General features: G+C 44.9%; 1 protein-coding gene across 2 annotated transcripts in view; it reads left to right on the top strand.

Moving 5' to 3' along the window:
* The first annotated feature begins 10,597 nt into the window (after positions 1-10,597).
* Positions 10,598-25,512, top strand: part of ABCF3 (ATP binding cassette subfamily F member 3) — a 35,691-nt gene continuing 20,776 nt past the window's right edge. For both annotated transcript variants that reach the window (XM_039347055.1, XM_039347063.1), the window contains exons 1-6: positions 10,598-10,753; positions 15,058-15,205; positions 15,741-15,820; positions 17,252-17,304; positions 18,133-18,230; positions 23,628-23,750. In XM_039347055.1, the coding sequence (XP_039202989.1) occupies positions 10,678-10,753; positions 15,058-15,205; positions 15,741-15,820; positions 17,252-17,304; positions 18,133-18,230; positions 23,628-23,750 (578 nt within the window). In that variant the 5' untranslated portion in view covers positions 10,598-10,677. The remainder of the gene's footprint in view (positions 10,754-15,057; positions 15,206-15,740; positions 15,821-17,251; positions 17,305-18,132; positions 18,231-23,627; positions 23,751-25,512) is intronic.

Raw genomic sequence — 25,512 nt, 5'->3', positions numbered from 1 at the left:
TTTTTCTTCCTCTCTTTCAATGTCTCCAAGACAGCTGGCTTGCGATCAGCTCTGTTTTCTCCAATACCTTCCACAGAGAAGTGACTAGCATTATTGTTTATTTTTTAAAGGGTGTTTTATATAATCCATTCAGGAAATGTTTGCAACATAAAGGCTTGTGTGATGATATATAATTTGTGTAGGAATGTGTTCCTCCTTACAAGAGTCGAAATGGCATTTGTGGTTCGGAGGACGGTTAAACCTGATAAGCGACTTGAAAGGAGCTGAAATCAAAGGCTACAGGACAGGACAGCCTATTATCAGTTGGGCAGGGATGCAGCAAGGGTTAGTACCAAATACATCACATTCTGTTTTCACTGAGCCCAGAAACCAGGAGGGGAGGGAACACTTTTCCAAACAGCAGACAAGCAGGAAAAAAAAGCTGCAGCTGCCAAAAAAGCCAACACAGTGCTGGGCTGCATTAACAGAGTGATAGAATCAAGATCACATGAAGTGTTAATACAACTTTACAAGGCCTTGGAACAGCCTGCCTCCAGAAGCAGTAAATGCTCCAACACTGGAAGTTTTTAAGAAGAGACTGGACAGCCATTTGGCCGAAATGGTGTAGGGTTTCCTGCCTGAGCAGGGGGTTGGACTAGATGACCTCCAAGGTCCCTTCCAACTTTACTACTATTATTATTATTATTATAAGGCCATACTTGGAATACGGCATCCAGTTTTGGTCACCACGATGTAAAAAAGATGTTGAGACTCTGTGGTGTGGAAGCCGATGGTGCAGTGGGAGACCCATAAACATTAAAAGTAATCTGTTCACTGAAAAAGTTTCAACTTTAATTTGTTTCAAGTCAATATCCATATTAAACTCCAAATGTAAATGTTTCCACCTTGTTTGACAGCTTCTTAAAAATAATTCCATCTTTTACAAGCAACCAAATTTTGCTTTATTGGGCCAATTTCATTCCACATAGAAAGCTGACATTTCCACTCATTAAACTAAATGGGTATTGTTGAGTCCTCGAGTCAATGGCGAATGAATACAGCACATTCTGTAATTCCAACAGCCCTTTATTTTAAAGTAGTTCTCTCTCCGTCACAGCTCTGAGGCTCGCAGGCCTCTCAGACTCTTTTAATAGACTCCCCGGGCAAAAAGGTAACATTCTGGCGTGCGAAGCCGGTGCCACTCAGTCTGGTCCCGGGCAGCTTGCAATTGCCTGGGACCATTGCAACGTCCTGAGCCTGTCTTTGCAGGCTCAGGACAGAACACCCCTTCCCCCCGGATGAGACTTATTAACTATATAGGTAGTTATACGTGACCTCAACACGAGCGTGGTGTGCCAACCCCAAACCTGCACATCTATTGCAGCTGTGCAATAGCCACACCACAAATGGTACTGGGCTATTGTTTTGGAATTAATTACCCAATGCTCACACTTCCAGTTTTCCAACAACAGCAGGCACCCTCTCACTTTCCTTGCTTTGACAGCAGGGTTACAAAGTCCTCAAGATACTTAGGAGATCTTTTTACTCTCTGTGACCTCCTCAGGTTCTGAGAACCCCCTACTTCCTCTTGTGCAAAGCATGGAGTGGAGTTGCCCCCTCTTTCAAACCCTGGTGGTCCCCGTGAACCGTGTCCTGTTGCCTGGTCTGCTTGCTTGCCCACCGGGCTCGTCAGACCAGGACTTTGCTCCCCCCTGAACCTGGTTGACCTTCCTAACTGTAGGCTCTCGGGCCCCTCTGTATGCCTGCCAATGTTTGGCATTTCTGTGGAACTCTCCAAGTCCACAATGAACCTATCAAGGGAATGCATCCCTTCACTCCCAAGCCCCGTAACGGGATTGTCTGTGGTTTCTGCAGTGCCCCAATACTCAGTTGCCCCCCAATCTATGCCGGAGGTGCCAGAATCAGGATTTGCCTCTCTGACTACCTCCCTATGTGAAGACTTCCTTTTGGAAGCAGTAGCAATACTGGGCCAGCTTGGCTATTTGTGTGCTACTTCTCTTGCAATGTTTGGGTTATTAGGATGCTCACGGTTATTTTCCCTGACTGGAGTACTGAATGGTAGTTGTGAATGATCAGTATGCCCCCTGGGTGACTCCCTGGCTGGAGTAGGCACTGGTGCCTGTATTATTTCTTGCTCCCTTGAATTCCTGTTTGGAACACTTGCGGAACCTTGGAACAGGCCGTCTTCAGCCTCTCCGTTTGGCCACAGCTGCTGCCAACACCCTTCCCTTTGCCCATAGTGGTCCCCCTCCCCCCTGGAGAAAGCCCAGGAGTTGCAGAGGGTAAGTCCAGTCTCGTACGCAGCTGATCGATATGCCACCGAAGGACACAACCGTCATCCAAGGAGACCTCGTATGACAATGGACCAGTAACCTTGCATACTATGGCAGGAACGCACAAGTGATCGGGCCCATAGTTCCGGGTCCATACTGGAGCACCCACTTGCAGACACCGTGGTGCCCTGGGTTGGGTGACCTTAGGAGGCAGTCTGTCCGGGTGCAACCTGTCAAGCTTGGTGATCAATTTGCACCCCTAACGGAGTTCAGCTGGGCTCTTCCCAGTGGAAGTTGAAGGTGTGGTGCAGTAAGCAAGAAGAAAGTCTGCCAACCTGTGGTGCCAGTCCCCGTAAGTCAGTTTCTTTAAAGCATCCTTGGTGATGCAGACCGTCCGTTCAGCCATACCGTTGGTGGAAGGGTGGAATGGTGCAGAGGTGGCATGACGAATCATGTTGGCCTGCAAGAAAGCCTGAAACTCGAAAGAAGTGAATTGAGGACCATTGTCAGACACCAGGACATCTGGGAGCCCATGTGCAGCAAAAATCCTTCTCAGTACTTGAATGGTCTTGGCAGCAGTGGTGGAAGAGACAGGTACAACCTCAAGCCACTTTGAATAGCTGTCAACAAGGACCAAGAAGAATTGACCCTGAAAGGGCCCAGCGTAATCTACGTGCACCCTAGACCAATGTGACTGTGTTTCCTCCCATTTATGTACAGGAGCCTGAGGCATTTCAGGGCGTGAGCGCTGACACAAGTGGCATCCATGCACTTGAGCCTCTATCTCCCTGTCTAACCCTGGCCACCATAAATGGCTGCGCACAAGCGCCTTCATCCTGACAATGCCAGGATGGCCCTCATGAAGAAAGCCAAGAGCCTAGGTCTCATTGAGGTAGGAATAACAACTCTGCTGCCCCACAACAGACAACCCTGAAAAGTGGATAACTCATGCTTCTTGAGCCAGAAACTCTGAAACAACCCTGAAAAGTGGATAACTCATGCTTCTTGAGCCAGAAACTCAGGACAAATCTCAGGCCATCCAGACAGAACCCTGGACAATACACGAGTGAGTGTGAGATCCGTGGCTGATTCAGCAGCCACATCCCTGGCATTTAAGGGCGACTCAGGCAACGCCTGAATGGAAAGAATGTTGATGGCAGGGGCAGGGGCAGCCTCTACCATTTGTAAAGGTAATCTACTAAGGCCATCAGCGTGGCCTATTTCCTTGCCAGGTTTGTGAACCAAGGAAAAGTCATAGGCTGACAGAAAGATGGACCATCTCAGCATTCTAGGGGAGATGATATGGGGAGTTTATTTGTTTGTAGTAAACAACCCCAACAGAGGCTTATGGTCAGTGTAGACCGTGAAGTGTCTGTCATATAGAAAATCATGGATTTTTTTTAATTCCAACAACAATGGCCAAGGCTTCTCTATCTATCTGAGCGTAGTTTCGCTCAGCAGAAGACAAGGTTCTGGAGTAATATGCAACAGGAACCTGAATTCTATCAGGTCTTAAATGGTTGAGTACAGCTCCCACCCCATAAGGGGAAGCATCATAAGCGATGCACACAGGAAGAGTTTCATCAAAATGTGCAAGCACATCATTTGATGTAAGTAAGGCCTTGACCTCATTGAAGCTTTCTTCATGTGCTTATGACCACTGCCACACTGCCTGTTTGTCTAAGAGTCTATGAAGTGGCTCTGCTACATTAGCTTTGTTAGGTATGAATGCACTGTAAAAATTCAAGAGGCCCAGAAAAGCTTGTAACTCAGCTTTAGACTTAGGCCTAGGAGCTTGCAGTATAGCCTTTAATTTAGACTCAGCAGGGTGAATACCCCTGGCATCTATTCTGAATCCCAGGAAATCTGTAGAAGACACTCCAATTTTGCATTTGTCTTTTTTAAGCTTGAGACCTGTTTTCCTGAAACGCAGCAGAACAGCCCTCAATCTCTCAGCTAAATTTTGAGTGGATTCTCCTGCTATTAGGACATCATCAAAATAGGGGCAAACCCCTGGTACACCTCTCAGAGTGTTTTCCATTACACTTTGGAAAATTCCAGGAGCTACATTCACTCCAAACTGTAGTCTTTTGACTGAATGCCCCCCTATGAGTTACAATAGTCTGTGCTTCAGCAGCAGCTTCATCAACAGGTAACTGTTGATAAGCCTGTGCTAAATCCAGCTTTGCAAAAACACGCCCTCCTTTGAGGGAGGCCAAAATGTGGCTGACTACAGGATATGCATGCTGTTGCAATGCCTTGTTTAGAGTGCTTTTGCAATCTGCACAGATGCGAATGTCCCCATTAGCCTTGAGAGGCGTGACTATGGGAGTTTCCCATGGACTTGAGTCAACAGGTTCTAAGACACTTGCTGAATCAATTTGTCCAATTCAGCATCAATTTTCCCTTTCAAAGCAAAGGGTACTCTCCTTGCTTTTACTCAAATAGGAGTGACAGTGGGGTCCATTTTCAAGGAAACTGGGGGGCCTTTGTATGTTCCCAGCTGGGGGCTGAAGACATCTGCAAATTCTTTGCAGACTTCCTGTAGACCAGTGGTTCTCAACCTTTCTAATGCCGTGACCCCATAATACAGTTCCCCATGTTGTGGTGACCCCCAAGTAGGTGTGGCCACCAATAAGAGGGAGTAGAACAGCTAGGGAAAAGGGAAAAAAATGGTGGACAGCGTGGTTTGGTGACCCCCATGAAATGGTCGTTCGACCCCAAATGGGGTCCCGACCCACAGGTTGAGAACCACTGCTGTAGACCTAATGTTTGCAAATTGTGAAGCCCTGTAACTTGTATTACCAAGGCCTCAAACCAATCGAGTCCAATGAGACTCGTGCGTTCACCCCCAACTACCAATACATCTAATGGACCTTCAAAATCCTTGTATTGTACATTAAGGGTGGCCTCCCCCTTAACACACACCTTGGAATTTTGGAAGTCTGTTAAGACTATATTGGATGGCCTAAGCTTGGCCTGGAACCCACTGCTAGAACAAATCTTTCTGAAAATGTGAATGGAAATAATTGAAAGTGCAGACCCAGTGTCCAGTTCCATAACCAATGGAACTCCTTGCAACTTCACCTTAAGTGACAGTTTATTTTTAAGTGGCCTATGTGTGCATGTCCTATAAATGCTTCTACGTGATGCACAGAAACCCACCCTGTTTTGGCTGGGGACCCTGGTACCTTTCAGGCACAATTCTTCTCGGGGTTGTACCTTCTGACGGCCCAGACACATAGCTGCTATGTGGCCTTGCTTTCCACATGCTCTACAGATTGCAGAACGGAATCTGCAGTCGGTCCTCTTGTGGCGACCTCTACACCCGAAGCACTTGGGTACAGCTGAAGACTTTTCTTTGCCTTCCTTCTGCTTTCTTTCTTTGGCTGGGTAGAGATGATCCACCTCATCTTCACGATCTTCTTCCGAGCTATCCTGGACTCCCTCATGGCGCACGGAGACGGCTTCTGGGTTATTCTTGATAGGCCTCATGTTCTTGACTGCCCCACCTGCTGCCTCTTCTGCAGTGACCTCTCTCAAGGCATCTTGGAATGAAATGAGTCTCTGTTGCAAGTCTCTGTTCCTAAACCCACATACAAATCAGTCTCTCAACCTTTCTTCTAAGTCTTTAAAATCACAAGGCTTAGCTGCTCTTCTCAAGGCTGCAATGTATTCTTTAGCTGATTTACCAGCTCTCTGTTCAAAAGTGTATCTCCACGCAATAACAGACAACTTGGGCTGAAAATGTTCCTTCAATAATTTTTTTAAAACTGTATAAGTTACAGATTCAAGAGGAGCAGGGGCTGCCAAATTTTCAGCAATTTCAAATGCATCTTGACCACAGACACACAGCAAAGTAGCAGCCTTAAAGCCATCTTCTCTTACTTGATTTACTCTAAAGTAATTTTCTACTCTGGCAACATAAGACTCCCATCTTTCTGGGTGCGTGACATCAAATTCAGACAGTGTCCCTATCTTCGCCATTCTTGCTTCTCTGTTAGGAAGGGGTCTATCAGCCAGCTTACCTCCAGCGACGCTGTACTGGCAGGCCAGGTGCTGAGTTTAACGCCGTTTTCCTCTCTCCAGGACTCCTGGGTAAGCTTACAATTATTCTTTTTTGTTTTTGTAAGCTATCCCATCCTCGTCACCAGTGTTGAGTCCTCAAGTCAACCGCGAATGAATACAGCACATTCTGTAATTCCAACAGCCCTTTATTTTAAAGTAGTTCTCTCTGTGTCACAGCTCTGAGGCTCGCAGGCCTCTCTGACTCCTTTAATAGCATCCCCGGGCAAAAAGGTAACATTCTGGCACACTTCCGCGCCTCGCGCATGCGCGCGAAGCCGATGCCACTCAGTCTGGTCCCAGGCAGCTTGCAACTGCCCGGGACCATTGCAATGTCCCGAGCCTGCCTTTGCAGGCTCAGGACACAACAGGTATGCCAGTGATAAATCTCCCAAAAGATTAATAAAATGCCTTCTTGTAATTTAAAGCCACACAGTACATGGTAACATTAATAGTATTAACTTGTTGTTGTTAGTTGCGAAGTTGTGTCCGACCCATTGCAACGCCATGGACAACGTTCCTCCAGGCCTTCCTGTCCTCTACCATCTTCTGGAGTCCATTTAAGCTCACGCCTACTGCTTCAGTGACTCCATCCGGCCACCTCATTCTCTGTCGTCCCACTCTTCCATTGCCCTCAATCTTTCCCAGTATTAGGCTCTTCTCCAGTGAGTCCTTCCTTCTCATTAGGTGGCCAAAGTATTTGAGTTTCAACTTCAGGATCTGGCCTTCTAAAGAGCAGTCGGGGTTGATCTCCTCTAGGACTGACCGGTTGGATCGCCTTGCAGTCCAGGGGACTCGCAGGAGTCTTCTCCAGCCCCATAGTTCAAAGGCCTTAATTCTTTGGCGCTCAGCCTTTCTTATGGTCCAACTTTCACAGCCATATATTGCAACTGGGAAAACCATGGCCTTGACTATACGTACTTTAGTATTAACTTACCTTGAACAAAATCCTAGTCCAGTGGTGGCAAACCTATGGCACGCGGCACTTGGAGACCTCTCTGTGGGCACACGGGCCGTTGTCCCAGCCTTGCCTCCCCCCACAACCCCCTCTTCACCAGCAGCCTCCCTTGAGGAGAGTCACCCCCAAGTGTGGCCCACGTGGAGCAGCGCAGCCAAGGACATGATAGCCAGGCAGCGTAAACAAGACTCTGCCCTCATGCCCCATCGCACACAGTTGATGCTGCGGGGTGTGGGCAGAGGGCCTGGCCGCCATGGCGCTGCTGGGCTGCCTGGGCGATCTGCGGCGGGCCCTGGAGGCGGTAAGTGGCCCTGCGGGCAGGCAGGGTGGGGCGGAGAGGGGGCAGGGCAGGGGTGGAACGGGGGCAGAGAGGAGCCAGTTTTTGGGTACTCGGTCTCTAAAAGGTTCGCCATCACTGTCCTAGTCTTTTAGATACCCTAAAAATTAAATGTTTTTTTTTTTTTTAGAAACTATAAAGGTAAACCTTGTAGGGTAGGCAAGGTGGGTTGTATGACATATGTGAGTTCCGGCAACTTTTTTTTTTTTTACAAAAAAAAGCACTGACAATGCCTCATCAACCTGAACTGGGAAAGGACACATCCAGCTCTGGTTACAGTCAAGCATCTGAGGACAATTAAGTTAACCAGTGCTTTTTTGTAAAAAAAAAAAAAAAAAAACGGAACTCACACACGTTATACAACCTGCCTTGCCTACCCTACAAGATTTCATCCAGAAAAGGTGCCGGAACTCCATTCTGGGCGTTCTATGACAAAAAAAGCCCTAAAGTTAACTAAAATCAACCCTAAATATTAACTACGCATTTGATATTACCTGTGATTTCATAAGCAGTATGGGAAGTGGAGGGAGGGTTGTTACAGTTGGAAAATAGGTTTTGATCGTGGATTCCTTTATAGTTGCCAATACATATCAGATATGTATAAAATTATGCCTGGTCAGTTTTATGGCTTAGCAAGTCATGAGAAGTTAATTGTCCCAAGAACCCACTGGCCTGCTATCCAAAGATTAGTTTGATGAAACAAACAAGAAAGAAAACCAAATGTCCAAACAGGCCTTACTGACTCAGCATGGTGTCCCCACTGAATCAGCATGGACCAGCAGATGCCTTCAAGATGTTCTTAAGGTCAAGCCGGAGAAGGATCTCATCTTGGTGCCTGGAATTTAAAACACATCTCCTGTGAATCCAGCGATTATCAGTTGTGACCAAGAGCTTAACAATCATTTTCTTTCCTTCTTTTAATTGTATCACCATCCACTCCCAAAGTTTCTGCGGGTGGGTGCCAAACTTCATCAGGCAATCCCATCCTAGAGTTTCAACTTTTTATTAGTTTGTTAGTTAAAATATAAAATACAAAAATACAAACAAAGAAAATGAAATTAATGGGAAAATAGGACAGGAGAAGGGATGGAGGACAGGGGAAGGGAAAGAGGAAAAAGTGTAAGGGAAAGGGGGAAAGAAAGGAAAAAACATTAACTTCTTTTTGGTGCAATAGAATAAGTAAATCCCATCCTAATTGCAGAAAATCTTTGACTTGTGATCAGTCATTTAACAACCGTTTGGAATTACAACAGCCTCAGAAAGGGTGCTCTACAACGGAAAAAAACACTTCTGGCCATCGTAAAGTGTCATGTCATCCCCTCCATGGTCACATGACCACATTTTGGGCACTTGGCAACCAGCCCCCATTTAGGACTAGTTGAAGAGTTTCACTGTCACATAACCATGATTTGCAATGTTTTATATTCATATTTTCATTTCAACATTTGCTCTAATCTGGAGTTTACATAGGTATACGTATTTCCTTTTTTGTGTGTGCTTTGTTGCTGCTTGTTTGGTAAACTAATCAAAAATAAAACCAGAAGAAAGGCTTAATTGTTTTTAGGCAAAGTTGAAAAACAAAATCTCCAAATTGAGATTTTCTTAATTTTTTAATGCCATCCATCTCCTTTATAAGGTGACTCTGCACGGCTTACTAGTTATAAGATTCACTGCTGTTTTTTGATAAGCATGTGCCTGATCCTGATTTCCTGGTAGCCTCCCATCCAAGCACTAAGCCTGACCTCGTTAGAGAGTTGGAAATCAACCAGGTTGCTGTCATAAAAGTCATATTATTATGGTCTGCTGTATGGTCAGCCAGATGTTCAGACTGGATTTGGCTTTTTTGTCCACTTTTTGAGACCTTCCCAACAACCTGAGATAGGCAGATGTTACTGTCTGATGGTGTTAAAGGTATCATCGCTGAATGTAAGCTGTCCAGGTAAAGCTGCCTTTTGCAATTGACTGAGAGTGGTTTTCAACGCCGATAATGTTCCACTGGCGCTCCTGATGTTTTGGGATTGCATCCAAGGGACTATTACTATTGGTACTATATTTCCACACAGGGGCCTCATCTGGTTATTAACACTGATGTCTCCCCCCGCTTTTTTGCCAGTCATTCTACTTTTATTTACAGTTCTTTGTATTTTATGATTTTCTCTAGTACTGTGCTTTCTATTCTATTCTAATTCTAATTCTATTCCATCCTCTATCCAACTTTTTGTCTTTCTTATTGCCAAGTCTGAGGTGTTGTGTGGCAAATGCTTTACCTGTTTGAATTGTAAAGCACTTCCTCATTTTCTATTACTTTGTCTATTTTGTGGTCCCACCAGTCCTTGCTTGTAGTTATTATGGTTCATCACACAGTCAGCTTGGATTTCAGTTCAGACTGGATTTGGCACTTTTATCCACCTCTCAAGTCCTTCCCAGGGACCTGCGATAGGCAGGTGTTGATGTTTTATGACTTCAACTCCCAGAATTCCCCAGTCAGCCATGTTGAAGCCCTCACGTCTTAAAGTTGCCAAGGTTGAGAAACCAACCCTTGCAGGATATAAGCTGCCTTTTGCAATTAACTGATAATATTATTATTATCAGCTATGCAAGGCTTGTGAGCTGTACTCAATTCCTGATGCTTATTTCATTCTCTTGCCAAAAGATTCGCCATCATCCTCTTCCAGGATGAATTTCCCAGTTTAGCACTGGGCTTCCCTAAAGGTCTCCTAACCAAGCGTTACACCGGCCTAACTTTATTTGGCTTTTGGATATCAACCAGGAATTGCCACCAGCTGCGGTACGAGGATGCGCACAGCGGCCTCGTCTGGTCATTAACGATGGTGTCCATTAATCCATTTTGTTCTGAACTCCAAAAAACGAAGCAAAAAAAAAGGGCCTTCCGCCACAGTTTCAACGGCCTCGGTTTCCCAGAAACCTTTGCGCCGCCCTACGGCTAACGCGGAGGACTACATTTCCCAAAAACCACCGCGGCGGCCAACGCTGCAGTCGGCGGCCGGCGGCTGAGGGAGGAAGGGCCCAGTGGCCGGGCTGCCATGGCGGGCTCCTGCGCGGAGATTTTGCGGAGGGAGTTCCCGGAACTCGACGGAGAGATGTTCGAATATGTGACCGGTGGGTGAGGCTGAGGCGGGGAAGGATTAGGCCTCTGGGGTCGGCTTGGGCCTCGGTTCTCCGTTCCCAGGGTGGCTGTTCGGCTTCTGAAGAGGGTCGTTAGGCTGCGAGGGCGGTGGAGCCTCCTCAGGCAACTGGAAGGGAAGGAGGGACCGCTCGAACATCGCACGATGGGCTCGGAGGATCACGAGATCTCTTCCCCCCCCCTCCCCAGTACATTGGTACCTCCTGCCTGTATTCTGGCCCTTGTGGTCAGCGGGTCCCTGGACTAGTCCATGCCTAGAAAAGGGGGGGCGCCTTTTGCCAGGGGGACGTGCTTGCTGTCCAGATCAACGAAGATTTGCGCTTTCCAGTACAGGTAGTCCTCGGCTTACGACCAAAACTGAGCCCCAGATTTCTGTTGTTAAGTGAATCAATTGTTAAGTGCCCCATTTTTCGACCTTTCTTGCTATGGTTGTTAAGTGAATCACTGCAGTTAATTACATTAAGAACACGGTTGTTAAGTGAATCTGGTTTCCCCCATTGACTTTGCTTGTTGGAAGGTCGCAAAAGGGGATCACATGACCCCAGGACGCTGCAAGCGTCATAAATAAGAGTTGGTTGCCAAATTTTGATCACGTGACTATGGGGATGCTGCAAAGGGTCGTAAATGTGAAAAACGGTCATAAGTCACTTTTTTCCAGTGCTGTTGTAAGTTCAAATGGTCACTAAACGAACTGCTGTAAGTTGAGGACTAGCTGTATGTAAGGCTGGTTTGGAAGCCCTAAATTGGGCAAAGAGGAGACGGTGAAAGCTCTGTCCAAGCTCTAATCCTGGTCAAAGCACCTTCCTGTTGAGTTCAACTGCTGGCAACTTCTTGCATCCCTTCCTGGGATTTCCTAGTGGTCTCCCATTTAAAGAGTCTTAAGAAATTCCCATTCCTGGGACATTTTTTCCACCTTTAGGAGTATGGGGTGAAATTCAGAGCTTGAGGAAAAAGGGTTGAATCTCAGAGCCTAAAAACTCAATTTAGATGAGTTGATGAAGCAACTTATAAGTCCGTCTTATTTATAGACTTTCCATACCTAAAAAGCAGTCTTTCTCAGCCTTACAACTTTCAGATATGTGGACTTCAACTCCTGGAATTTCCCCAGCTAGCTATGCTGGGGAATTCTGGGATTTGAAGTCCACATATCTTGCCAAGGTTGAGAAACACTGATAGAAAGCAGCATTCTCTAGTTTTTTTTTTTTTTTAAAGTTCTGGAGTTTGGGTGGACTCAATCCCTGCCACCCACCCCCACACCCCTGAGAAGAAAGCAATATTAAACCATTTCACATTTACTTAAAAAAATATAGAGAGATGTTAAGGTGACCAACTTTTTTACAATGAAAAGGAGGACACAAATAAATTGAAGAAAAAATATCGTAAATAAACATTTTATTCATTGCAACAATAATACAGACAACTTGCATGTGCAAAATTTGCCAGCCGGGTGTTTTGGCGCGCTCAGCAGCAATTCCTATTGGCTTTCGAAAGCCAATAGCAGGAGTAGCACAGCTCATGCAAAAGTTGGAAAAAAAAACCATCAAAAAAAGGTGCCAGAATGCCGTTCTGAGCATTCTATGAGGAAAAAAAAAGGCCTACAGATTAGTTTTCAAATATTGAAAAGGAGGACATGAAGGAGGACACTTTTCGAGGGAGGACAGAACTTACAAAAGAAGGACTGTCTTCCCTAAAGGAGGACGGTTGGTTACCTGAGAGATGTCCAGGTGGTCTAGGACAGGGGTAGGCAACCTTGCCTCTTTTACGACTGGTGGTCTTCAACTCCCAGAATTCCTGAGCCAGCATGGTTCAGCTTGGAAACCTCTCCCTTTCCCCTCAGGGTGCCTGGCTGAGGAATTCTGGGAGTTTAAGTCCACGAGTCATAAAAGAGCCAAGGTTGCCTACCCCTGGTCTAGGAGAAAGGTAAGATCAAGTTTGTTTTATACAGGAGCTTTACTCGAGATGATTTCATGGATGTCACTATGAGGTTTTCTTGCCAGCCATACAGAAACGGTTTGATACTACTTTGTTTTGAGATGGTTTTTCAAACTCCCTATCAGCTGTCATATTCCTGCTGGTGTCCCATCCAGATCAGCAGGACCCTGTTAAACAGGCCAGGTCTGATGTCTGCAGTTTGCTCATGGCACAAAATCTTTTATCTCTTAAGTGTTTGTCAGTTTCTCTCACAGCCTGCCCAAAAGGTTTCACGGTAGGAAATTCTGCTGAGAAGTGGAAGATCTGATTCTGATTAGAAGCTTCCCTCCTTTCGACAACTTGTGCAATCCACCCTCCCAACTATCTTGACTGGAAATTGATTTGAAATAGATGTGTGTAAATTGTTGGAAGTCTGTGAGCAAATGGAAAGAGTAAATTTACTGCCAACTTCTCTTTTGCCATCAGTTCTCACAACTCTTTAATGGCTGCTGCTCTCCAGCCCTCTGAAATATGGAGCTAATAGTGCCACATCATTCAATAGGTCATAAATGTGAAATGATTTATATACTCAAAAGCACTGGATAAACGTAAGCAGATATTAGCTGGGTGCTCATAAAGCAAGTCCAATATCTTATTCCAGAGTAGATGTTCTCGTGTATTTTTAGCCTGTGACCTCTGTAAGAAAAATGTAAGCACCAATGTGAAAAGCTCATATATTATAATAGAAGAAATACTATATAAAAAAAGAGTATATGTGTGTTTTCAAAGAGCATTGTTTCCTAATTTTTGCTGCCTCTATATTTTTAGCTGTCGATCTCAACTAAGTATTTGGCGGATTTCTTTTCATGTTTCATTTTCACCATATTTCAGTAATTGTTTTCACTGAAGCAAGTCTTATTTCGATTAGGTTTTTGTTGAATTGAATTCAGGGTACTTAAAGCTCTGAGTTACCGCTTTTTGTTTCAAGACATGTGTTCTGCTCTTCCAGGCCTGGCATTTGGGAAAGATACAACCCTTTCCCTCTGCTTCTTATTTCCCTTCCAAAGTTTTAATTGTGATTCATTCTGGCAAGGCATTGCAGGGTATGGCTCAGCCAAGGCCTGGTGTAACTCCATAAATAAGCTGCAAGGTGCACCATTTTGTATTTCAGTAGAAGACAACACACCTAGCTAAACTTTGGCAGAACCAACAGCCTACACATAGTCAGACTTGTTTAATACCCCTTTACAATGCCTTGGTAAGGCCACACTTGCAATACTGCATCCAGTTTTGGTCACCACAATGTAAAAAAGATGTTGAGACTCTAGAAAGAGTACAGAGAAGAGCAACAAAGATGATTAGGGGACTGGAGGCTAAAGCATATAAGGAACAGCTGCTGGAATTGGGAATGTCTAGTTTAAGGAAGAGAAAGACGAGGTGGGACAGGATAGCAGTGTTCCAGTATCTCAGGGGCTGCCCCAAAGAAGAGGGAGTCAAACTATTCTCCAAAGTGCCTGAAGGCAAAACAAGAAGCAACAGATGGAAATTAATCAAGGAGAGAAGCAACCTAGAACTAAGGAGAAACTTCCTGACAGTGAGAACAATTAACCAGTGGAACAACCTGCCTCCAGAAGCGGTGAATGCTCCAACCCTACAAGTTTTCAAGAAGAGACTGGACAGCCATTTGTCTGAAATGGTATAGGGCAGGGGTAGGCAACCTTGGCTCTTTTGTGACTCGTGGACTTCAACTCCCAGAATTGAAGTCCACGAGTCATAAAAGAGCCAAGGTTGCCTACCCCTGGTATATGGTTTCCTGCCTGAGCAGGGGGTTGGACTAGATGATCTCCAAGGTCCCTTCCAACTTATTATTATTGTTGTTGTTGTTTTGTTGTTATTGCTATTACTATTATATAACTTTGGGTTAAATAACTATATTAGCTTCTGTTTCATTTTCAGTATTGTAATTCAAATCTGCACTACAGGTAGTTCTCGAATTACAACAGTTGATTTAGTGACTGTTCGAAGTTACAACGGCACTGGGGAAAGTGACCTTTTTTCACACTTAACGACCATTGCAGCATCCCCATGATTCCGTGATTAAAATTCAGATGCTTGGAAACTGGCTCGTATTTATGATGGTTGGAGTGTCTTACGACCTTCTGACAAGCAAAGTCAATGGGGAAGCCAAATTCAAGCTAAAATGAGATTCTTTCCCTCTTCCAAGCATTTTGCTAGCTAAGCCTCTAAAACAGTGGTCTTAAACCTGGACAACTTTAGGAAGTGTGTACTTCAGCTCTCTGAATTCCTCAGCCTGTACGCCTTTGGGTCTCAGCCTTGCATTAACAGTTGTTGTTGTTTTTCTTGGCAGGGGTCCTGCACAGTGGCAGCTCAGATTTTGAGACGGTGGACGATCTATTTGAAGCCGTCGGTGAGCTCTTGCAAGACGTGTCCCGAGACTCGAAAGATGACATGGACATCCGTGCAATCTGCCAGCGTATGTTCAACACCCTTCATCTGTAAGTTACCTCTGATTAAAAGGCGTTCATGAAGAACAGAACAGATAAGCTTTCATTTTCGATGATGATGTAATATGTAAAGCAGCCACTAGAAGTCCAGAATCCGCCAAGACCATTTGGGAAGAACTTTAGAATCCAAGCCACATTTACATATTATAGCAATAGCATTTAGGCTCATATGCCACCCCGTAGCACTTTACAGCGCTGTCTGGGCGGTTTAGAATATAAGCATTATTTGCCTATTTCCCCCAACCAATCTGGATCCTCATTTTGCCAATCTTGGAACGACTGAAGGCCGAGTCAACCTTGAGCTGGTCAGGATTGAACTGCAGGCCGTGGGCAGAGTTTACCTGCAATACTGCACTTCAATCACTGTGTCACCAGGGCTTATTTTAATTTATGTACCAAGGAAACCAGGATACCCATTATGACTGCAGAAGCCTCCCTGAATGCAAGAGAGGTTTACAACGATGGGATGAGGAGCTGGGGGGAAAATCTGGAGTGTCGTTAAGTAACAAGTCTTGTATCTGGACAGGGACAACGAAAACTCTCCGAGCAGCCGGCAGGTTCTCCTGGATGCCCCAATTCAGCTTTCTAAGATCGCTGACAATTATGGTGAGTAGTGTAGCAGTGAAGCCTCTTGCATTTACATGGCTCAGAATGGATGAACTATGTGGGTCCTATTCATTTCTTTACCTATACCAGGGGTAGGCAACCTTGGCTCTTTTATGTCTCGTGGACTTCAACTCCCAGAATTCCTGAGCCAGCCATGCTGAGGGGAAAGCGAGAGGTTTCCAAGCTGAGCCATGCTGGCTCAGGAATTCTGGGAGTTGAAGTCCACGAGTCATAAAAGAATAAGGTTGCCTACCCTTGCCCCAGGAGGTCCATTTTCAAATGGTAGCTAAGTGATGGTTTATGAGTAGTGGACGACCTGTATGCACATTGTACAGGTAGCCTTTTGATTTACAACCACAACTGTGCCCAAAATTTCTATGGCTGAGACATTTGCTAAGTGAATTTTGCCCCATTTTACGACCTTTCTTGACACTGTTAAGTGAGCCACTAAAGGCTGCCAAATAAATCTTGAGGGGGGGGGAGGAAATAAGGTAATCCTTAACTTATGATCACATTTAAGCTTGGAATTTCGATTGTAAGTCATTGCAGTTATAAGTTGAGTCATGTGTGACGACTTGATTTTACAACTGTTTTTATGAAAAGCAAGTTCTGGAAACAACAAGAATTATAAGCGGTGGGAGAAGCAGGGGAGGATTTTACACAGATTTTGAAACACACACCAACCCACACACACACATATGCTTGATGTGGCTGCCATGTTCCAGCATGCCAAACCTAGAAATATCAAGGTAAGACAGAGTAGGGTGACCTGTTAAATATCTGATGTGATAAACGCATCAGTAAGTTAATGTTTCCATATTTATTGCCTGTGAAGTGTTTCTCAACCTTGGCCACTTGAAGACGTCTGGATTTCAATTCCCAGAATTCTGCAGGGCTGGCTGGGAAATTCTGGGACTTGAAATCCAGATGTCTTTAAACGGCCAAGGTTGAGGAAACACTGTCATATGCATTTTCTTATAGACCAGTGGTTCTCAACCTGTGGGTCGGGACCCCATTTGGGGTCAAACGACCATTTCACGGGGGTCGCCAAACAACGCAGTCCGCCATTTTTCCCCCCTTTTCCTTAGCTGTGCTACTCCCTTTTATTCTATTGGCTTTTGAAAGCCAATAGAATAGACTCTCTTGAATAGAGTCTAATTCTATTGGCTTTCAAAAGCCAATAGGAATTGTCCAGGCTGTCTCTGCCTTGCTGAGCCCGCCAAAAGCCCCAGTCTGCAAATGGTGCTGCACCAGTTCAGTAGTCCTGGACTTACGACCGGTTGAGTAGTCCTTGACTTACGACCGGTTGGGGGGTCGCAGCATTAAAAAGGTTGAGAACCGCTGTTCTAGAATAAGCGGGAAAAGGATCTGAACTCATGCTGGGATTCTTGAAGCAAGCATCTTTATTTATTTATTTATTGTCGGTTGCAGATTCTAACTTGGACTTGTTGCCGGGACTGCTGTTGAAGAGAGATCAGAGCTCGGTAAGGGTACCACCACGACAGTTTTTGTTACTATTGATCCCTAACCATTGAGTCTGTGTAGGTTTCAAAGCTGAATCTCTCACTCTCTGGAACATGGTGGAGAACCTCTTAGTTGCACCAGCTAATACTGGTTCCTACTGTGGGATGCTGGGAGCTCCAAAACCCTCTGGAGATGCACCAGCTCCCAATACTTGCTGTGGGGCTCCAGGTAAACAGCTTATTTTTGCTGTCGTGCTTTGGCCTCTTTATCCACAGAAACAGAATTTAGTTGCGTCGTCATCCTTGTAATCACAGTACAGGTGGAGGCCCGCCCCCCCCAAAACACCCCCCCAAACAACCCCCAAATCAAACTCCTTGTAATAAGAGCAGACCAAATGCAGGTAGTCCTCGACTTACGACCACAACTGAGCCCCAACATTTCTGTTGCTAAGTGAGACAGTTGTTAAAATGAGTTTGGCCGCATTTTGTCACCGTTTCTTGCCACAGTTGTGAAGTGAATCTGGCTTTCCCCCATTGGCTTGTCAGGGGGTCGCAAAAGGTGATCACATGACCCCTCAGGACGCTGCAACCGTCGTAAATGGCCAAGCGTGGGAGTTTTGATCACGTGACTGCAGGCGTGGTGCAATGGTTGTGAGCGTGAGAAAAGGTCACGAGCCACTTTGTTCAGTGCCGTTGTAACTTCAAACAGCCGCTAAGCGAACGGTTGTAAGTCGAGGACTACCTGTCACCTGCTTATCCTCTTCTTTTAACGTCCCCTCACATCCTCTGTCTGGCTGCTGGTGGGTATCTCTGCTATTCGCTTTTGCTGTCCTTCTCCTTGCTTTGCAGATGGTGAATGCCAAAAAGTTGGAGAAAGCCGAGGCCCGCCTTAAAGCGAAGCAGTGCAAGAAGCAGGAGCGAGATTCCGTCAAATCTGGGAGCCCATTGTGAGTGAAGAGCGGTCATCTTTGAACGGGGCCCCTGTCTCTGAACATTGGGAGGATCTGCCAAGAACTAATTGCAGCAGATTCAACTTCTTAATGCCCAGGTCTTTCCACTGCTTAGGGGGAAGGAGATATAGAAGACTAGGATGTGGCTGATATAAAAGAGGATAGAGTAGAGTAGAGTAGAATAGGGAATAGAATAAAATAAACAATAGGGAATAGAATAGAATAAGCAACAGAATAGAGTAGAATAAGCAGTAGGCAATAGAATAGAAATAGAGTGGAATGGAATGGAATAGAATAGAATATATGGAATAGAATAGAATAGAATAGAATACTGTATATGGAATGGAATAGAATAGAATATATGGAATGGAATGGAATAGAATAGAATAGAATACTGTATATGGAATGGAATAGAATAGAATATATGGAATGGAATAGAATAGAATATATGGAATGGAATAGAATAGAATATATGGAATGGAATAGAATAGAATAGAATACTGTATAGGAATGGAATGGAATGGAATAGAATAGAATAGAATATATGGAATGGAATAGAATAGAATATATGGAATGGAATAGAAGAATAGAATACTGTATATGGAATGGAATAGAATAGAATATATGGAATGGAATAGAATAGAATACTGTATATGGAATGGAATAGAATAGAATATATGGAATGGAATGAATAGAATAGAATAGAATAGAATACTAGTATATGGAATGGAATAGAATAGAATATATGGAATGGAATGGAATAGAATAGAATAGAATACTGTATATGGAATGGAATAGAATAGAATATATGGAATGGAATGGAATAGAATAGAATAGAATACTGTATATGGAATGGAATAGAATAGAATATATGGAATGGAATAGAATAGAATAGAATACTGTATATGGAATGGAATAGAATAGAATATATGGAATGGAATAGAATAGTATATGGAATGGAATAGAATAGAATATATGGAATGGAATAGAATAGAATAGAATACTGTATATGGAATGGAATAGAATAGAATATATGGAATGGAATAGAATAGAATAGAATAGAATAGAATAGAATACTGTATATGGAATAGAATAGAATATATGGAATGGAATGGAATAGAATAGAATAGAATACTGTATATGGAATGGAATAGAATAGAATATATGGAATGGAATAGAATAGAATAGAATACTGTATATGGAATGGAATAGAATAGAATATATGGAATGGAATAGAATAGAATAGAATAGAATAGAATAGAATAGAATACTGTATATGGAATGGAATAGAATAGAATATATGGAATGGAATGGAATAGAATAGAATACTGTATATGGAATGGAATAGAATAGAATATATGGAATGGAATAGATTAGAATATATGGAATGGAATAGAATAGAATAGAATACTGTATATGGAATGGAATAGAATAGAATAGAATACTGTAAATGGAATGCAATGGAATAGAATAGAATACTGTATATGAAATGGAATAGAATAGAGTAGAGTAGAATAGAATACTGTATATGGAATGGAATAGAATAGAATATATAGAATAGAATAGAATAGAATAGAATAGAATAGAATAGAATAGAATAGAATAGAATAGAATAGAATAGAATAGAATAGAAGCTGGAAGGGACCTTGGAGGTCTTCTAGTTCAGCCCCCTGCTCAAGCATACCGTTTCAGATAAGTGACTGGTCTGGTCTGGTCTGGTTTGGTCCTTTCTTAAAACCTCCAGTGATGGAGCACCCACAATTTCTGGAGGCAGGCTGTTCCACTGGTTAATAGTCCTCACTGTTAGGAACTTTCTCCTTAATTCCAGGTTGCTTCTCTCTTTGTTCAGTTTCCAACCATTGTTTTTTATCCTGCCCTCTGGTGCTTTGATGAATAACATGACCCCCCTCTTCTTGGTGGCAACCCCTCAAATACTGGAACGCTGCTATCACGTCACCCCTATTTCTTCTTTTCTTTAGACTAGCCAAACCCAAGTCCCGCAGCCGTTCTTCGTATGTTTTAGTCTCCAGGCCTTGGGTCACCTTAGTTGCTCTTCTCTGAACTTTTTCCAAATAGACCCTCTCCTCATTTAGCAACCCTGTTCCCGTCAAATAAAATTGAACAGGACTTTGGCATCAATCTTAATCCGAGGCCTGGGGCTACAGCCAGGTTTTGATGGATTTCCTGTACTTCATCAGACTATACACCATATAAATTTCCGGGTGGGGGGCGTTGTTCCAGGGGGCGGGCACCATGACCCAGAAGGTGCACTTTCAAGGTCTCTCTAGATCAGTGGTTCTCAACCTTTCTAATGCCGCGACCCCATAATACAGTTCCCCATGTTGTGGTGACCCCCAACCACTTATACATCACCGGGTGTCAGGGGCGTGGCCAAAGAAAAGGGGGAAAAATGGCGGACAGCCTTGTTTGGCGACCCCCGTGAAATGGTCGTTCGACCCCAAATGGGGTCCCGACCCACAGGTTGAGAACCACTGCTCTAGATGATGTCATTGAATTGAAGGGAGCAGAGAGCAACTACCCTCCAATAGAAGACAAGTTCTGTAGCTCAGTGTTGGTGTGTGGAATCCTTGTTGCTGTCTGAGCTTGGTTGTGACCAATACCCAGATAAGCAAGGATTAATATTTAGACCAGGGGTGGGCAACCTTGGCTCTTTTATGACTCGTGGACGTCAACTCCCAGAATTCCTGAGCCAGCATGGTTCAGCTTGGAAACCTCTCCCTTTCCCCTCAGCATGGCTGGCTCAGGAATTCTGGGAGTTGAAGTCCACGAGTCATAAAAGAGCCAAGGTTGACTACCCCTGACCAAATGCCTGAATTTTGATCACGTGACTGTGAGGAAAAATATTTAAATATTTAAATCAGGGGTCTTCAAACTTGGCTCTTTTATGACTCGTGGACTTCAACTCCCAGAATTCCTGAGCCAGCCTGGCTCAGCTTGGAAACTCTCCCTTTCCCCTCAGCATGGCTGGCTCAGGAATTCTGGGAGTTGAAGTCCACGAGTCATGAAGTGGCCTAGGCCTAGGCCAGAGATAGGCAACCTTGGCTCTTTTATGACTCGTGGACTTCAACTCCCAGAATTCCTGAGCCAGCCTGGCTCCGCTTGGAAACCTCTCTCTTTCCCCTCAGCATGGCTGGCTCAGGAATTCTGGGAGTTGAAGTCCACGAGTCATAAAAGAGCCACGGTTGCCTGCCCCTGATTTAGACAAAACAGTCCAAGAAGGAAGCAATTCTCTAATCAAGGCACTACCAAGGGGAAAAAAAAGCATACCATCCCCCAACATTGACAGGGCAAGTTACTAGCACTGATGATGTTACATGTTGGGGATCGAAACGTCTGCCAGCAAACAGTCGAGCTCAGAGAGAGCAACAAGGATTCCCCAGCACCCATTCTGCTTGACCATCAGGATCGGCAGAAACTATTGGGAGATCAGCAATTCCTCAGATAAGCTAGGCAGCTTTCTAGGTCAGTGGTTCTCAACCTGTGGGTCGGGGCCCCATTTGGGGTCGAATGACCATTTCACGGGGGTCGCCAAACAACGCAGTCCGCCATTTTTTTTCCCCTTTTCCTTAGCTGTGCTACTCCCTTTTATTCTATTGGCTTTTGAAAGCCAATAGAATAGACTCTCTTGAATAGAGTCTAATTCTATTGGCTTTCAAAAGCCAATAGGAATTGTCCAGGCTGTCTCTGCCCTGCTGAGCCCGCCAAAAGTCCCATTCTGCAAACGGTGCTGCACCAGTTGAGTAGTCCTCGACTTACGACCGGTGGAGTAGTCCTCGACTTACGACCGGTTGGGGGTCGCGGCATTAAAAAGGTTGAGAACCACTGTTCTAGGTGGTAAACAGTGGTTTGAATTGCACCTGGGCGCCAGCTAACAATATCTGCAGTTTGCAGAACAATAGGAGTTAGGTCAGCATCCCAAGCGTGCCCATTAATGAATTTACCTGTGTTTCCCCAAAAGTAAGGCCTACCCTGAAAATAAGCTTTAGCTTGATTTTTGGGAGTGGGCCTAATATAAGCCCTGCCCAAAAAAATAAGCCCTAGTTTTGGGGCAAGGCACAAACCTAAAAATCAAGCTAGGGCAGGAATGAGAGGTTGGAGCTTACCATTGCAGCCATGCCTCCCATGGATCAACACTGATCAACACAAGATCACGTGAAGTATTAATACCACTTTACAATGCCTTGGTAAGGCCACATTGGAATACTGCATCCAGTTTTGGTCACCACGATGTAAAAAAAGATGCTGAGACTCTAGAAAGAGTACAGAGAAGAGCAACAAAGATGATCAGGGGACTGGAGGCTAAAGCATATAAGGAACGGTTGCTGGAATTGGGTAAGTCTAGTTTAATGAAGAGAAGGAAGAGGGGGGACATGATAGCAGTGCTCCAATATCTCAGGGGCTGCCCCAAAGAAGAGAGAGTCAAGCTATTCTCCAAAGCGCCTGAAGGCAGGACAAGAAGCAACAGATGGAAACTAACCATCTCTTAGGTTTATAAAACCTAACCCCTGGATGATTGTCTTTGTACTGTTGTTTTGTTATGTTTATGTGTTTTTTATTGTTAGCTGCCCAGAGTCCTTCGGGGGTGGGGCGGCTTATAAATTTTAAAAATAAATAAATAAATAAATAATCAAGGAGAGAAGCAACCTAGAACTAAGGAGAAACTTCCTGACAGTTAGAAGAATTAACCAGTGGAACAACCTGCCTCCAGAAGCGGTAAATGCTCCAACACTGGAAGTTTTAAAGAAGAGACTGGTATAGGGTTTCCTGTCTGAGCAGGGGGTTGGACTAGATGATCTTCAAGGTCCCTTCCAACATTATTATTATTGTTGTTGTTATTATTATTATTATTATGGATCATCCCACAGTCAGCTAGATGTTCAGACTGGATTTGGCATTTTGTCTACCTATCGAGTCCTTACCTAGGACCTGGGATAGGCAGATGTGGATGTTTGATGGTATTACAGATATCGTTGCAGGATGGAAGCAGTTCCTAGTAAGGCCGCCTTTTGCAATTGACTAATAGCGAATTTGTCAATGCCAATGGTGTTCAAGTGGTGCTCCAGTTGTTTTGGGATTGCACCCAAGGAGCCTATGACTATTGGTACTACCCTTGCTTCTGGAAAGGGCTCTGTAGTTGAGAACCGAGCTACGGATTGAATCCATAGCTTGGTTTTCAGCTGCAGAGGCCTTGCACAAAGGCTTCTGACTGAAAAATGCAGGCCGGAACTCCATTCTCAGCTGCAGAATGAAGCTGCTCCTTCGGCTGCAGAAAAAGTTGGCTGGCGGGGCAAGTAATGATGATGATCATGATGATGGAACACGTGTTCTGCCTTGTCTTCATGGTTGTTTCCAATTTTGTTCTGGTTGTGCCAGGGTTCTGGAAGAAGCATCCGCCAGCCAAGCTGCCAGTAAGAAAGAGAACCGCCTAGAACTGTCAGGCAAGAACAAGTCCTACGACGTACGCATCGAAAACTTTGACGTGTCCTTCGGTGAGCGGTGAGTCTCCACGTTCAAAGAGTCGTGCTCTGTAGCACCTTTTGATTTGGCAATTTAGACTTGTTGGAGCGTAGCCCCGTAAGCGAACTGGTGGTTAAACACCTGGCTTACGCCTAGTAAGCTGACTTGTGGTTACACCAACCCAAACTTCATGGCAGAGGAAAGACGTTAGTATTTCTGTTGAACAGAGCTGAGTATCGGATAGGATTAACGCCGGATTTTGAAAAAAACATTTATTTATTTAAAATTACAATAAGCGTTTAGGTCAGGGGTAGGCAACCTTGGCTCTTTTATGACTGGTGGACTTCAACTCCCAGAATTCCTGAGCCAGCATGGCTCAGCTTGGAAACCTCTCCCTTTCCCCTCAGCGTGGCTGGCTCAGGCATTCTGGGAGTTGAAGTTCACGAGTTGAAGGCCAAGGTTGCCTACCCCTGGCCTAGGCCTGTATTTTTCAACCTTGGCCACTCGGAGATGGGTAGACTTCAACTCCCAGAATTCCTGAGCCAGCATGGGGGAACTATGGCCCCTTCATGACTCCTGGACTTCAACTCCCAGAATTCCTGAGCCAGCATGGGGGAACTGTGGCCCCTTCATGACTCGTGGACTTCAACTCCCAGAATTCCTGAGCCAGCATGGGGAAACTGTGGCCCCTTCATGACTTGCGGACTTCAACTCCCAGAATTCCTGAGCCAGCATGGCTCAGCTTGGAAACCTCTCCCTTTCCCCTCAGCATGGCTGGCTCAGGAATTCTGGGAGTTGAAGTCCACGAGTTGAAGGCCAAGGTTAGGGTTAGGGTTAGGGTTAGGGTTAGGGTTAGGAAGGAACAAACGAGAGAGGGTGGAGCCCCCAGTGGCTTAATGGTCAGAGAAAGGAACTAAGGAAAGACCCACCCTGATGGATCAGGCAATTAAAAAAACAGTAGTCCTCAAATTACAACAGTTGATTTAGTGACTGTTTGAAGTTACGACGGCACTGGAAAAAAAGTGACGTAGGACCGTTTTTCACACTTAACGACCACTGCAGCATCCCCACGATCCGAATTCAGACCCTTGGCAACTGGTTCATACTTACGACGGTTGCAGTGTCCCGGGGTCTTACGACCTCCTGACAAGCAAAGCCAATGGGGAATTCAGAGTCTTGTCTGCGCTGCCTGGCTGTCATATCCTTGGCTGCGCTGCTCCGTGTGGGTCACGCTTGGGGGAACGGCTGGAGAGGAGGGAGTCATGGCGGGAGATGAGGCTAGGGCAACGGCACATGAGAGGGCTCCGAGTGCCGCTTCTGGCACCCGTGCCATAGGTTCGCCACCACTGGGTTAAGGTCTTATGCAGCCTCTCCTTATTACTGTTATCTCAGCACAACACTTGGTGATGAATCACAAGAAAATGGCCATTCACCCATAAATTCCCATTTAATTATATTAAATGTGTGTTGTGTATGTGTACACTTTGAGAGGAAGCAACTAAATTTCACTTTTAATGTGTGCCGTTGTGCCCGCAGGAAAAAATGACAATAAAGGTTCTCTCTCTCTCTCTCTCTCTCTCTCTCTCTCTCTCTCTCTCTCTCTCTCTCTCTCTCTCTCTCTCTCTCTCTCTCTCTCTCTCTCTCTCTTCTGTCTATCTATCTATCTATCTAGGTTCGCCACCACTATATTCTTGCAATTGTAACTCTGTCCATCCGGCCCAGGTGCAGTTGTCACCTCACCTGGCACAAATGAGGTTTCTAAAGATGGGTCTCAAAAACATCCCCGTTGTTTTATGCACAG

This window comes from Crotalus tigris, unplaced genomic scaffold (genome assembly GCF_016545835.1).
Source record: "Crotalus tigris isolate CLP2741 ecotype Arizona unplaced genomic scaffold, ASM1654583v1 scf7180000017552.641344, whole genome shotgun sequence".
Lineage (NCBI taxonomy): Eukaryota > Metazoa > Chordata > Lepidosauria > Squamata > Viperidae > Crotalus > Crotalus tigris.
Note: the sequence above shows the minus strand (reverse complement) of the source record. Positions and strands in the feature narration are given on the sequence as shown.